General features: G+C 48.3%; 1 protein-coding gene and 1 pseudogene across 1 annotated transcript in view; both read left to right on the plus strand.

Annotated features, from left to right (window-relative positions):
* The window catches only part of ANKDD1A (ankyrin repeat and death domain containing 1A), a 36,602-nt gene that overhangs the window by 10,851 nt on the left and 11,904 nt on the right, over positions 1 to 13,847 (plus strand). The window contains exons 5-9 of the mRNA XM_088024859.1: positions 852 to 956; positions 1,675 to 1,773; positions 6,028 to 6,126; positions 6,514 to 6,612; positions 8,706 to 8,804. Coding sequence (XP_087880985.1) covers positions 852 to 956; positions 1,675 to 1,773; positions 6,028 to 6,126; positions 6,514 to 6,612; positions 8,706 to 8,804 — 501 coding nt within the window. The remainder of the gene's footprint in view (positions 1 to 851; positions 957 to 1,674; positions 1,774 to 6,027; positions 6,127 to 6,513; positions 6,613 to 8,705; positions 8,805 to 13,847) is intronic.
* On the plus strand, positions 11,001 to 12,233 carry LOC114206291 (perilipin-2 pseudogene; annotated as a pseudogene).

Consider the following 13,847-nt stretch of genomic DNA (forward strand, 5'->3'; position numbering starts at 1 on the left):
AGTTATTCTAGCAAAGAATGGATTGTTTTAGGCAAGATCACCTTCCTTTGGGGGCCAGTGGGGGTGTCTGTCAGGTGGATTTCCTCCCTAGTGTTGACCAGGAAATTCCAGACTGACTGGTTAAGATTGCTTATCTGGAAGAGGCTGAAGTTGCAGTTAGGTTAGGTATTAAGTCTCGGTTTGGTGATGTGGGTGGGCCTTAGCACAAGTGATTCCATTGTGAGTCTACTTTCTCCTTTTTTAACACCTCCTCATTTCTGTAGATTCCATCAGCTCTCAGCCCTCCCTGGAAAGTTAGGAAGTGACCTCCTAGAGACAGATCCTGGGCACTTAGTCACCTCGTTTCTCATTTGGGGCCTTATCAAGGCAAGCAGATGTTGTAACCTTGTAATAATGTCCTGTGAGGGGTATTCTGGGGACTGTTAGTGCTATACAACCTCACCTTACATCCTGAGTTATTTTTCAACATATAAAAAGACTTCCCGTAGGTGATGCTGTCCAACCCCCTCAGCCACCAAATGAGGTAGTCAGGGGTTATCCTGTTTTGACCTAGGAGAAAATGGAGGCTCATGAAGGTACACATAACTTGGTCAAGACCACACTGCATTGCTGATCAATGCTGGAGCTGGAATTTGAACTCTGGCATCCTGACTCCCACCAGCCCCTGTGAGGCTGAGTGGGGCACCCATGGGTGGCTCAGGGGTCCATCCCCATTTACATGCTGTGTTGTTTCTGTGGGAAAGCTGTGTTCTGGATTGCAAACACTCACCGTTTGGGAGACAGCCAGGGTGTGAGAAGGGCCCCCCTTCATAGACTGTAGGGACCACCCTGGTCTACCATGTTGTTTCCAGGACGGCCTGACCTTACTACACTGTGCAGCCCAAAAAGGTCACGTGCCGGTGCTGGCGTTCATAATGGAGGACCTGGAGGATGTGCCCCTGGACCATGCTGACAAGGTGAGAGTGGCCTTGAGGCTGCTTGTCTTTCCCATTGGGTTTGGGGCTCCTGGGGCCACTCTTGCCCATTCCTTGAGTGCATCCTTTGAGCTGTGAGTAGTGCAGACTGGACCCCACCTTAGGGAACTGCTGGTCTAGAAAGGGTGTTAGAGCACAAATGAGAGGGACATAGGAGGAAAATGGTCAGTTCCCTCAGAGAGGTTCTGATGAGGACTAACTAGATAGGTTAGAGATGGGCGCTATTGCTTTCTGCTTCCTGGAGGAGGTGGCATTTAGTGAATGACCTGGATTTTGTTGGTAAGATTGGAAAGCAGGGAGATTTTGTAAATAGAGAGAAGAGCATTTTCAGAGCTTTAGAGGTGGAAAAGGGCCCTTTGTATGTGAGTTCAGATGGACTAGAATTTTGGGAGTGAGAGCCAGGGCCATGTTGGGAGCCCCTCATGGAAATCTCCACCAACCTCAAGCCTCAGGAATCTGTCCTTTATTCAGTAGACAGCAGGGAGCCACAGAAGGATTTCAGTGGGGGAGGGACCCCACCCAGTGGGTCTTGTTGGAAAGTTGGGTCTAGGCTTTCCAGGTAAGGTGTGTAGGACAAGGCGAAGGGAGAGTTGCTGGGGCAGGAGAGGCCCCTGCAAGCCCTGAGTGGTGGCTAGGTGGGCAGTGTGGGCGTGCCTCCTACAGGGTACAGAAGGGTCACTTTCTTCCCCTCCCCGGTCAGCTGGGAAGGACGGCGTTCCATCGGGCTGCTGAGCATGGGCAGCTGGATGCTCTGGACTTCCTTGTGGGCTCTGGCTGTGACCACAGTGTGAAAGACAAGGTACTGTAACTGGGTCCCAGGGGAGGTCCAAGCTCTGGGCTCCTGACCAGGGTGGGCGCTCTCTGGCAGCTGACCTGTGCCTACTTCTGACTCCAGCATGTTGGAAGGGCAGGCGGCTCAAGGACAGAGAGGGTCGGATATTCATCCTGCAGGCCTTTTTCAAGCACATGCTATGGGCCCGTCCCGTGCTGCGCGTGAGGAGCCCAAAGATATCCGAGAGACAGTTTTTCACCCAAGGAACCCGAGCTGCCACCCTAGTAGAAAGCTGTGATCAGGTGTGGGGAGCTGGGATGGCAAATCTGTTGGCTGGTGGTGCTGCCTGGAATGGGTTTGAGCAGGATTGTGATGCCCTTGGGGCTGTCTGTTGTTTCGGATGAGGGGAAGAGTTGGGGGGGGGTGGTAGCCACGCACCTGCTGGTTATTTACTTTCTTTGTCATTTAGTCATCTACTATGCTCATGGCAAAAATAGGATAAGAGGCCAGAGGAGGGAGCAGTTGGTTCAGGGTAGAGAGCTTCAAGCAGGATTTCATCAATCTGAGGAGAGGTGAGGGCTGGGCCTGAGGGGACTACCCTGAAAATGACTCATTTTAGTGGGCCATTGTGAATCATTAGGCAAGTATGTTGCAGCAAATTCTAAACAACACTTCCAATAAAGGGACAAACTCCATTATTAATCTTCTGATTAATGCGCTTGGCCAGCATAGAGGAGTTCTGTTTATAAGCTAGTGACAGGCAAATGCACACAGGGTCTTAGAACTGGAAGTTCCTTTATTGAGGACCAATTCAACCTTCTCATTTTATAGATCGGAGGTCCAGAGAGGGGGATGCTTTAGCCAGGGTCACACAGCAAGACAGAGGTTGGGCTGGGTTTGGAACCAGCAACCTGATGCCCAGCCCTGGGCAGCTCCCTCTCGTCAAGCTGCCTCCTGGGGCACTAAGCCCTTGGGGTTTGCACCGACTCTACCTGTCTACACTCATCCTTTTGGTCTTGAGAATCAGATCAGGCTGGTTTCCGTCATTCTGGAAATGGGCTGAGCAGGTCATGCTCTGGACTAGACTGTGTAGGATGTGGGCCAAGAACTGGGAGTACAGAGAGGAGTAAAGGACACCCCCTGCCAGGGTGCTTCTACCTCGGAGGTAAAAACATGATTGTATTCAGGGTGCCAGGAGGGCAGGAACAGCAAAACTGGAAAACAAGCAAAGCGCAGCTTTAATGAGCTTACCCAGAATCTCGCAGTCAGAAATTCTAGAAAGAAACTTTTAAAATTGCATGACCCTATTGGCGCCTGGGTTGCTCAGTCAGTTAAGCGTCTGCCTTTGCCTTGGGTTGAGCTCCCAGGGTCCTGGGATCTAGCCCTGTTTTGGGCTCCCTGCTCAGCCGGGAGTCTGCTTCTCCCTTTCCCTCTGCCCCTCCCCCATGCTTGTGCTCTCACTCACTCACTCTCAAATGAATACATAAAAAATTCTTTAAAAAAAAATTGCATGCCCCTGTTAAGTTTTGTATTTTCAGGTGAAAGATGTTTTCGTTTTGAATTTCATTTGGGCAGGAGGCTTAATAATATGCTTTTCAAGACCCAGTGCCGTTAAAGGTCTGACTCCTGCTAGGACCCCACAGCCTGCTAAGATGGTCCTGTGACTACACAGGGCATGCCACAGGTGTTGTGATGTTAAGCAGGCTTAGAAAGCCCAGAGGTAGTGATTAAATCCCCTGGGAATATCAAGGGGCTGTGTCCCAGAGATAGAGAGGCTGGGCATCCTCACAGGAGGAGGGGAGAGGACACTGAACCCAATGCCATGGCCTCCTTCTGCCCAGCTCTCCTGCCTCTGAGCCCCCTACCTGCCCAGATAGAGTGAGAGTGCTCTGTTAGGGGGGCTGTGCCACCTGCACCTTCAAAGAGCAAGATGTGTGTGGGACGCCTGGGTGGCTCAGTTGGTTAAGCCTCTGCCTTCAGCTCAGGTCACGATCTCGGGGTCCTGGGATCGAGCCTTGCATCAGGCTCCCTGCTCAGTGGGGAGCCTGCTTCTCTCGCTCCCTCTGCCTGCCACTCCCCCTGCTTGTGCGTGTGCTTTCTCTCTTTCTGTCAAATAAATAAATAAAATCTTGAAGAAAAAGAAAAGGGCAATATGTGGATATTTATAACCCAGAGGGAAAACAAAACCCTGCCCCTGTCTTCACAGCCCTGCTACTTGGGGGCACATATTGGCCCCCAGTGGTTCACCACTTCCTTTGTGTCTCCTCAAACACAGACTTCACACCATGGCCACCCCCTCCCCCAGCCCGGTCCGTGCCTGCAGCAGCTAGGCAGCTGTTTGCACATTTGCGGAGAGAGTGGGCAAGAAGCAAACAAGGCTGTTCAGGGGACATTTTGTTGTTGTCATTGAGGGGGTTTTTTTAAACTTAACTTTTATTTATTAATGCAATGTGGTAATGATCATAGAAGAAATTTAAATGTTTCATCTTCGATCCCATAGGATATAGCTGTTTTATGTATGTGTGGAGTTCTCATGAGGGGAGGTATGTTTATAGCTGCTTTAAGTACCACTTTGGCATTGGTATACGTTCACCCCCTCACTGGGCCCTTAAGAGTTCTGGTCTAATGTGCATGTTTTGATTTCTTCCTCAGGAAGGTGCTGAGACAGGCCGGGGCAGAGGAAAAGACCTTGAGCTAGAAGCCCCCATGACTGGTGTAGCTAGATCTGTCCCAGAGCCCTTCTGGGCTTGATGAATGGCTGAAGCTGGCTTGTCCCTTCTGATGCCTTTGCGGGTTCCCTCAAGGGCCCCTGCTCTGGTTCTCTACGTGTGGTTCTTCCTGAGAGACATACTTCTTCTCTGGCTGGCCCCTTCCAGCTCTCCTCTTTGCTGGGGCCCCTTCACCATACACTTGTCCTCTGCAGAAAAATTCCCTTAAAAAAAAAAAAAAAAGATTTATTTATTTTTAGAGTAGCAGAGGGAGAGGGAGAAGCAGACTCCCCGCCGAGCATGGAGCCTGATACGGGTCTTGATCTCATGACCCTGAGATCATGCCCTGAGCTGAAATCAAGAGTCGGATGCTTAACTGACTGAGCCACCCAGATGCCCCTGCAGAAAGATCCCTTTAAGGACAACCCCATCAGGCTGCCCTTGGCAAGAGCCGCTTCTGATACAAAGAACAGTGTGCCCTTTGCCACACCCAGGGTAGCCACCTCTCTTGGTTGTGTCACTGTCACCTTTAGACTTCTTAAGTGTGGACAACTACCAGCCCTGTGGTTCTCAAGTTCCAGGAGACACATGTCAATCTCTCCATCACAGTATTTACTCATTGAACAAATATTTTATTGAATGTCTGCCATGTGCCCCAGGCCCTATTCTAGGCACTTGGGAAACATTGGAGAACAAAAATAGAAATCCCTGCCCTTGAGGTGTTTATGTTCTATCAGGAAGAGTCAGACAATAAATAATAAGCATAGTATATAAGCAAATGATAGTGTTAAGTTATCAGTGCTATGGGGGAAAAGAGAAGGAAAAGTCCAGCAAGATCAGGGATTAGGAGGACAGAGGGTGGGAACTGCAGTTTTGTTTTAAGATTTTATTATTAGAGAGAGTGCGCGCAAGAGTGAGAGCACAAGCGGGGGGAGGGGCAGAGGGAGAGGGAGAAGCAGGCTCCCCACTGAGCAGGGAGCCCAACACAGAGCTCGATCCCAGGACCCCGAGATCATGACCTGAGCCAAAGACAGACGCTTAACCCACTGAGCCACCCAGGCGTCCCCAGAGTTGTGGTTTTAAGTAGTATGGTCAGCGCGACCACACTATTCAATGAGAAGCTACCATCTTGAATTGGGCCATGCAGCTGGCTGCCCCGGGCACAACCTGAGCACCAAGGAGAGTCCTTGGAGCTGTGGCCTTGAGCAGGGGAAGGGGATGGTTCGAGGATGGCTCAAAGAGGGACTGGCTTTAGACAGGGGCATGGTAAGTAGGGATTCTTTTTCCCCCCAAGTATTGTGTCTGCCTTCAAGTGTGAGGAAAGACCAGGACTTGGCCCTTGTAAGTGCCCCTGGTTGTAGTTTGGGGCACACTTCTCACAGGCAGGGAGACATTGGCCCAGGGTTCGGGGCTGCAGTTTTTCATCGACTTGCTCTGTGACCCCCGATGTGTCACTTCCCCTCTCTGGACCTCAGCTTCCATGTCTATACAATGAGGGGCATTTCCAGCAGGTCCCCAGGGCCTTGAAGGGTCTATGATTCTACCGGTCCCTCGGGAGCCCTTCTGCCTGCAGGAGGGGAATACGGCCCTTCACCTGGCTGCCAGCCGGGGCCACCTGGCTGTGCTGCGGCGGCTCGTGGACATCAGGCTGGACCTGGAGGAGCAGAACGCGGTGAGTCATCGCCCAGAGGATGCAGAGATGCTCACTCACTCCCTGCTTTCGAGGAATGGACGGCCCGAGGTGCAGCCTGATTTTCCCCTGCTAGAGGCTTCCTGGAGTAAGAAGGAATAGACAGAGAGCAGGGGGTGAGGCAGCTTGGAGGGGGAGAACGTGAGCAGGGATGTGGAGGTGGGAATCAACGTACCACATGCTCCTCAACGTGAGAAAATCAGGTACTGGGCTCAGGGAACCACAAATAATGACGCAGGTTATTGTCCTCAGTAGCATGGCCGTGGAGAGCTCCCAGAGCCCTGGAGCCCTAGTGGGAGGGGTCCCTCTCCTCTCAGGGTCTGGCTTCAGCCTCCCTGCCGTCCTCATACCTCTCCCTGTGTGTTTCAGAAAGGTCTGACTGCCCTGCACGTGGCGGCTGAAGGTGTCCACCCCGACTGTGTACAGCTGCTCCTTGAGGCCGGGAGCTGTGTGAACGCCCTCACCCAGGTAGTCAGTCCTCCCCTGGGACGGATGTCTGCCCTTGGCTTCTGAAGCCTAACTCTAACGGTGCCCACAGTAGCAGCCACGGTGATTCCTGAACGTGCGTGAATAGGGGCCCTCAGGCAGCAGGCCTGGGGTCTGGTCTTGGCTTCTCCACTGCGGGGCTCTGTGACCGAGGCCAAGTCACTTAAATTCTCTGAGCTTCATTTTCCAACTATAATAGGGGGATGATACGTAGTCACATTTTTATAATGCTGTGAGGAGTAAATACTCCTCCCAGTGCCTGGGAGGTGCTAGGAGCTCAGCACCTGTTGGTGTCTTCTTATTGCGGGGTCCTTGGTAGTTCATGAGTCCCCTTTATAACAATCCCTTCAGAAAAATTACCCCTGTTATACCGATGAAGAAACGGAAACTTAGAGAGATTCAATGACTTTCGTGGGTCACAAGCTGGCAAGAAGCAAAGCTGAGTCTGAAAAGCCTACTCCCCGGACTGCAGAGCTCATGGCCTGGAAGGTTTGCCCTGCCTGTGCAGGAGCCACACCAGTCCCCAGAGCTGGAGCCTGGGTCAGGCCTCTTCTCTCTCTCACTACTGACTCCTTAAGTCAGCCACTGGAAATTCTCTCCGTGTCCTGGAAAAAGGGGCGTTGTGGCCTTAGGTAGGGAGTTGGCGTTTTTGTTTTGTTTAGCTTTTTACTTTTAGATCAATGACAAATAATCTGTCTTGGCTGATTGCATGGCTTCAGGGTCTGGAATTCTCTATTTGTTCTAAATTTCAATAATAAAGCAATAATAATAAATAAAATATGCTAGCAAAAATAGTGAAAAAGCCCAGGAATTAAAATATGCTAGAAATATTTAACACAAAAGCAACCAAGGAGAAACAGAAGAACAAAAAAGACAGGAGACATACAGAAAATAAGTAGCAAAATGACAAACGTAAATTCAATAATAATATCAATGTTAACCCCCCTTCAATGTGAATAATACTTTATAAGTCACAAAACACTTAATTTGCAGAACTCCTCTAGCAGGTACACCTTGCTGCCCCAGGGTGTCGGGATGACACCAAGGCCCACCCAGAGGGTGGAAGCAGCTGCCCCAGGGCACCCAGCTAGGTCCTTCCATTGGCACGGTGTTGCTCTTTGGGCAGCAACCCTGTCTCTGTGCCCAGCACAGTTCTTAGGACTGGGAGGGGGCACAAGAAGTGAAATGTCAAGGCCATCTCCCCAGCAGCAGCAGCATAGGAGTTTAGGGACTGGGGAGGTCGTGTCCAGCTGGTGGTCATTGGCAGGGCTGGAGCTGCCCACTGCACTGGGCCTTGTGCTCTTGCCTTGGCTTGAGGTTTCTGGTAGTGGGCACATTCTACCTGGACACCTCCACCCCTCGCAGGGTCTCTGGAGTGGGGGCTAACCCAAAGGGAGTACATTTGCCATTGGGAGGTGGACTGTTTCCCACTCACCCTGTGCACTCAGTTCAGATAGGACTTTGGGGGGGTGACCAGCTCGTCCCAGTTTGCCCCATACCATCCTGGTTTTCAAAACTGAAAGTCCTGGGGTAACAGTCTGGGCAGCCTGGGACCCCTGATTGCTTAGAGGGGTCTGCCTGGCAGAGTTAGGGGGAGGGGGTATCTCATGTGAGATCATTGTTTGACTGGGGGTGCGCTTGGATTGAAGGAGGGCACTTAGAAGGCCCATCGGGATGAAGCCTTGCCCTGGCGCTGCCTGGCTCCTGCCCAGACATGCTGAGACCAGCTCTAGCGGGGCAGTGTGTGCCAGGTGGGGTTTGATCTGTGCTAGCAAATCTTATTTATTCCTCTCTTTGAAAACCTCAGAGTATACTCTGTGTGTCTTTACCAGCCTAGGAATTGTGCAGGCTTTGATGTATGTTCTGGAGTTTGTGACAGGAGGCAAGGAAAAGCCAGGACCACAGTGAGCTCCTTTTACTCATCACCAGGACTTGGCAAGGCAATTGATTTCTCCAGCCTCAGGGTTCAAGGGGTAATTGTCCCGGGGGTTGTGAGACACAAATGGAATAATGGATCCCAAAGCCCCCGTGTGAGGGGCTTTCAGGACATGGCACTGATGCCTGTTTCCCTCTAGAAAAAACAGAGCTGCCTCCACTACGCAGTCCTCTGTGGCTCTGAGGACGTGGCCCGGGCCCTCATCCACGCAGGAGGCCACACCAACGTGGCTGATCATGTAAGTGTGGGGGCCTGGGTTGAAGGGGGTCCCCACTGCAAAGTCTCCATGACCTCGCTGATGAAGCACAGCAGGGAGAGACGGGTGCTTTGGGCCCCTGGGGTTGGCATGAGGGCCAGGACTGCGGGACCCGGTAGCTAGCGTGAGGGAAGGTCAGATAAACTTCTAGCTAGAATAGGGTTAGCAAACAAGCTGCGTTTCCTCCCAAGCGAATTATTCGCTCATGTTCTCCACCCATTTCTCCATTGGGACTTAGTGATGGTCTTTTATGTTACAGTTCTAGCCTCTTGGTTGTTCATTTTTTCTTGTTATGTCATGATGCACTCACAGGCGACAGTATATCCTTGTGGTTAAGACATGTCCTTTGTCAGACAACCTGGCTTTGAGGCCTGGCACTGCCGTTCACATACTGAATGACCTTGGGCAAGTTGCTTTGACCTCCTTGGGACTTTGTTTCTTTATCTTTAGGTGCTATTATTATTCTCATTATATAAATGAGGAACTATCTATTGTTTAAATTAGAAAGAGGTCATTTCTTTTGTTTTTGTTTTTTAAGAGGTCATTTCTTAAATAAGCACTATATTTTAAATTATTCTAAGAACAATATAGCACAGTTCATTGGAATATGGAGAAAAAAGGCATCCCTCATCCCAGCACCCTAGTAAAGCAATGACTTTTCTTCATTCCCTTCCAGTTTCCTTCGGTATGTGTAGTAGCACCTCTAGCTAGAAAGGATCCAAGCTAAGGTGGAATTCTGGAAAAGGGGATGCTTAGTTGTTTTTAACCATCAAGACATCAGAATTTTGATTCATGTCCAGTGGAGACTGGTTTTTTGTTTTATCTATTTTTCTTTTTTAAAGTGAGCTCTACACCCAACATGGGGCTCAAACTCGTGACTCTAAGATCAAGAGTTGCATGCTCTACCAACTGAGCCAGCCGGGTGCCCCATTTATCTTTTTTTTTTTCCTTAAACAATTGAAGTTCAAAATAGCTAAGAACACTCTGAAAGAGAAAAGTGGGGTACGGGAGTTGTCCTAAATCCACATACCATAAAAGATTGCTAAACTTGATTATATAAAAAATAAAAACATTTTGCCTGGCAAAAGAGACTATAAGCCAAGTCAAAAGGTAAATGACAGACCAGATTCAAAGATAAAGGACTGAGTCTTTCTAATATATAAGAGTTTGTGCAAATTATTACAACATAAAAAACAACCCACGAGAAAAATAGCCAAACGATATGAACAGACATTTTATAGAAAAGAAATACAGATGACCCTTAAGAGAAATGTGAATTGATACTACCTGGACATACATCCACTCATCAGACTGGTACAAATCCCAAAGTTTTGCCAAATGTGTTGACAAAGCTGTGAGGAAGTAGGCACCATCATATATTACTGGAGCCAGCATAAATTGGTACAACCATACAACACAGCAATTTTCACAATATGTATAACAAAGTGCAAATGCATGGGCCCTCTGATGAAGCAAATCTACTTCTAGGAATCATGATATTTGTCTTTCTCTGACAGACTTATTTTGCTTAACTTAATACTCTCTAACCATCCATGTCATTGCTCAGGCAAGATTTCATTCTTTCTTATGGCTGAGTAGTATTCCATTTTATATATATATCTCACATCTTCTTTATCTATTCATCAATCAATGGACATGGGCTACTTCCATCATTTGGCTATTGTAGATAATGCTGCTATAAATATCAGGGTGCATGTATCCCTTTGAATTAGTATTCTTGTATTCTTTGGGTAAATACCTAGTAGTACAATTGCTGGGTTGTAGGGTAGTTCCATTTTTAATTTTTTAAGGAAACTCTGTACTGTTTCCCACCGTGGCTGCACCAGTTTGCATTCCCACCAACAGTGCAAGAGAGCTCCAAATTGGGGAAGTTTTTAAACAAATATATGAATAGATCTTAATGCTGAGGATGTGAAAAAAACAAGATGAACATTCTCCATCAAAAGTACCAGGGCTCTTGGAGAAACTTCTAGGACTGGGGCAGGAAATATATAGGAGGAATCTGGAGTGTCTTGCAATGACACAAAGTAAAGAAGTGCTCCATAAGAACACCGTGATGTACACACCTACTAGAATGGCCAAAAGCCAAAACACTGACAACACCAAATACTGATGAGGATGCAGAGCAGCAGGAACTCTCATTCATTGCTGCTGGAAATGCAAAATGGTACAGCCACTTTGGAAGACAGTCTCACAGTTTCTTACAAACTAAATCTACTCTTGAAGTCTGTGTGCAAGATGGCAGAGAAGGGTGTGAAGACCATCACTTTTGTGGCTGTGACCAGTGCTCTGCCCATCATCCAGAAGCTAGAGCCACAAATTGCGGTTGCCAATACCTATGCTTATAAGGGGCTAGACAGGGTTGAGGAGAAACTACCTATTCTGAATCAGGCAACAACCAGGTCGTTGCCAATGCCAGAGGTGTTATGACTGGGGCAAAAGATACTGTGACACAGCTGTTACCAGGGCCAAGGATTCCATGGCCAACACCATCACTGTGGTGATGGACAAGACCAAAGGAGTGGTGACAGGCAGTGTGGAGAAGACTAAGTCTATGGTCAATGGCAGCATTAACACAATCTTGGGAGGTCGGATGGTGCAGATGGTGAGCAGTGGAGTAGAAAATGCGCTCACCAAATCAGAGTTGTTGGTGGACCAGTACCTCCCTCTCACTGAGAAAGAACTAGAAAAAGAAGCAAAAAAAGTTGAAGGATTTGATACAGTTCAGAAGCCAAGTTATTACGTTAGACTGGGATCCCTGTCTACCAAGCTCTGCTCATGTGTCTACCAGCAGGCTCTCAGCAAGGTTAGAGAAGCCAAGCAAAAAAGCCAAGAGACCATTTCTCAGCTCCATTCCACTGCTAATCCGATCGAATTTGCCAGGAAGAATGTGCATAGTGCCAACCAGAAAATTCAAGGTGCTCAGGATAAGTTCTCTCTCTCCTGGGTGGAGTGGAAGAGCATTGGCTCTGATGACACAGATGAGTCCCACTGTGCTGAGCACTTTGAGTCACGTCCTCTTGCCCACCACCTGACTCAGCAGCTCCAGACCACATGCCACACTCTGCGGTGTCCAAAGGTTACTGCAGAACATCCAAGATCAGGCCAGTCCCTTGGGGGTGATGGCCGGTGACATCTACTCAGGGTTCTGCAACACTGCCTCCTTTAAGGAAGTGTTTGATGACCTCCTCACTTCCCGCAAAGGGCAGGCTGCAGAAAATGGAGTATTTAGATGATGTGATGGATTATCTTGTTAACAATACGCCTCTGAATGGGCTGGTGGGTCCCTTTTATCCGCAGCTGACCAAGTCTCAGAATGCTCAGGACCAAGGTGCACAGAAGGACACAAGCTGTCCGGAGGCCCAGCAGCCTGAGCACAGAACACGTTAAAGCTCTCCTTGTCACCAGTATGTGGTACAGCCAGCCGGAGGAGACTTTCTGTGATGCTGAAATTGACCTGCTAACAACTCTGAATTGGGGAAGCCAGCTAGCCAGAGGAAAGGTCCTCAGTTGTAGTCATTTCTAACTGGATTAAGAGCTTTGAAATTTTTGGCATTAGCAGATGAGCTCGGTTGTTTACCTGGCTGGTAAGAAAAGAATGATAGATTGGTCAGAGTGTAGCCAGGAGTTCCAGAAAGTTTCCGTGCATTTATGGTCTCATCCTATTATCATTGTTGCTGTTTGTTTGTATTGAATAAAAGCACCATCATGTGGGCTGAGGTGTCTGCTCTGGTCTGGTCTAAGCAGGCTTCATCTCACTGGTTTGTCTCACAAAGCATGCCTGTATAATTTTTTTAAATTATTTTTCATGAAGGAATGCACCCTATGAATTCAATAAAATTCACTGCAGAATAGATAAAAAAAAAAACCCTCACTCAAAGCTCTACAGTAAAAAAAAAAAAAAAATTAGAAAATGGACAAAACACCTGAATAGACATTTCACTGATGAGAATATACAGATGACAAATAAGGGTATGAAAAGACATTCAACATCATTAGCCATTAGGAAAGTGCAAGTTAAAACCACAAAGAGATATCACTACACGCCTATCAGAATGATTAAAATAAAAAATAGTGATGACACTAAATGTTGGCAAGGTTGTGGAGAAACTGGATCACTCTTACTTTGCTGGTGCGAATGTAAAATGGTACAACCATTCTGGAAAACAGCTTTGGAGTTGTTCAAAAAACTAAACATGCAGTTACCCTGTGACCTAGCAATTGCGCTCTTGGCCTTTTCCCCCAGAGAAGTAAAAACATCTGTTTGCACAAAAACCTGTACCTGAATTTTCATAGCACCTTTATTCATAATAGGCCAAACCTGGAAACAACCCAGATGTCCTTTGAAACGTGAATGGTAAGGGAAACTGTGGTACACCCAACTCATACAACTCAGCAATGAGAAGAAACTACTGGTGCATGCAACAGCTTGGATGAATCTCAAGGGAATAATGTTGAGTGACAAAAGCCAGTCTGTGAAGTTACATATGGTATGGTTCTGCTTATAGAACATTCTCAAAATGACACAATAGAGATGGAGAGCAGATTAGTGTTTGCTGAGGGTTAGTGATGGGAACGTGGGACAGAGGAGAGAATTATAAAAGAACAACACAAGGGATCCTCGTGAGGGAATGGTTCTGTATCTCGGCTGCACAGTGGGTACACGAACACGCACCTGTGATAAAATGGCATAGAACTAAACACACACGTGTACAAATGACGACGAGTGAAGCTGGGGGGATCGGAATAAGATAGTGGATGTTATCAGAGTCATTATCCTGCTTGGGATATTGTACCAGGGTTGTTGTGGTTTTTAAGATTATTTTATTTTAGAGAGAGAGGGCGAGCCTGCAGGGGAGAGGGACAGGGGAGAGAGAGAAGCAGACTCTGCACTGAGCATGGAGCCCAACTCTGGGCTCGGTCCCAGGATCCTGAGATCATGACCTGAGCAGAAATCAAGAGTGGGACGCTCCACCGACTGCACCACCCAGGAGCCCCTGTGCC

This window comes from Eumetopias jubatus, unplaced genomic scaffold (genome assembly GCF_037043125.1).
Source record: "Eumetopias jubatus isolate StellerSeaLion01/CBP00866 unplaced genomic scaffold, mEumJub1_p1.0 scaffold_7, whole genome shotgun sequence".
Classification (NCBI taxonomy): domain Eukaryota; kingdom Metazoa; phylum Chordata; class Mammalia; order Carnivora; family Otariidae; genus Eumetopias; species Eumetopias jubatus.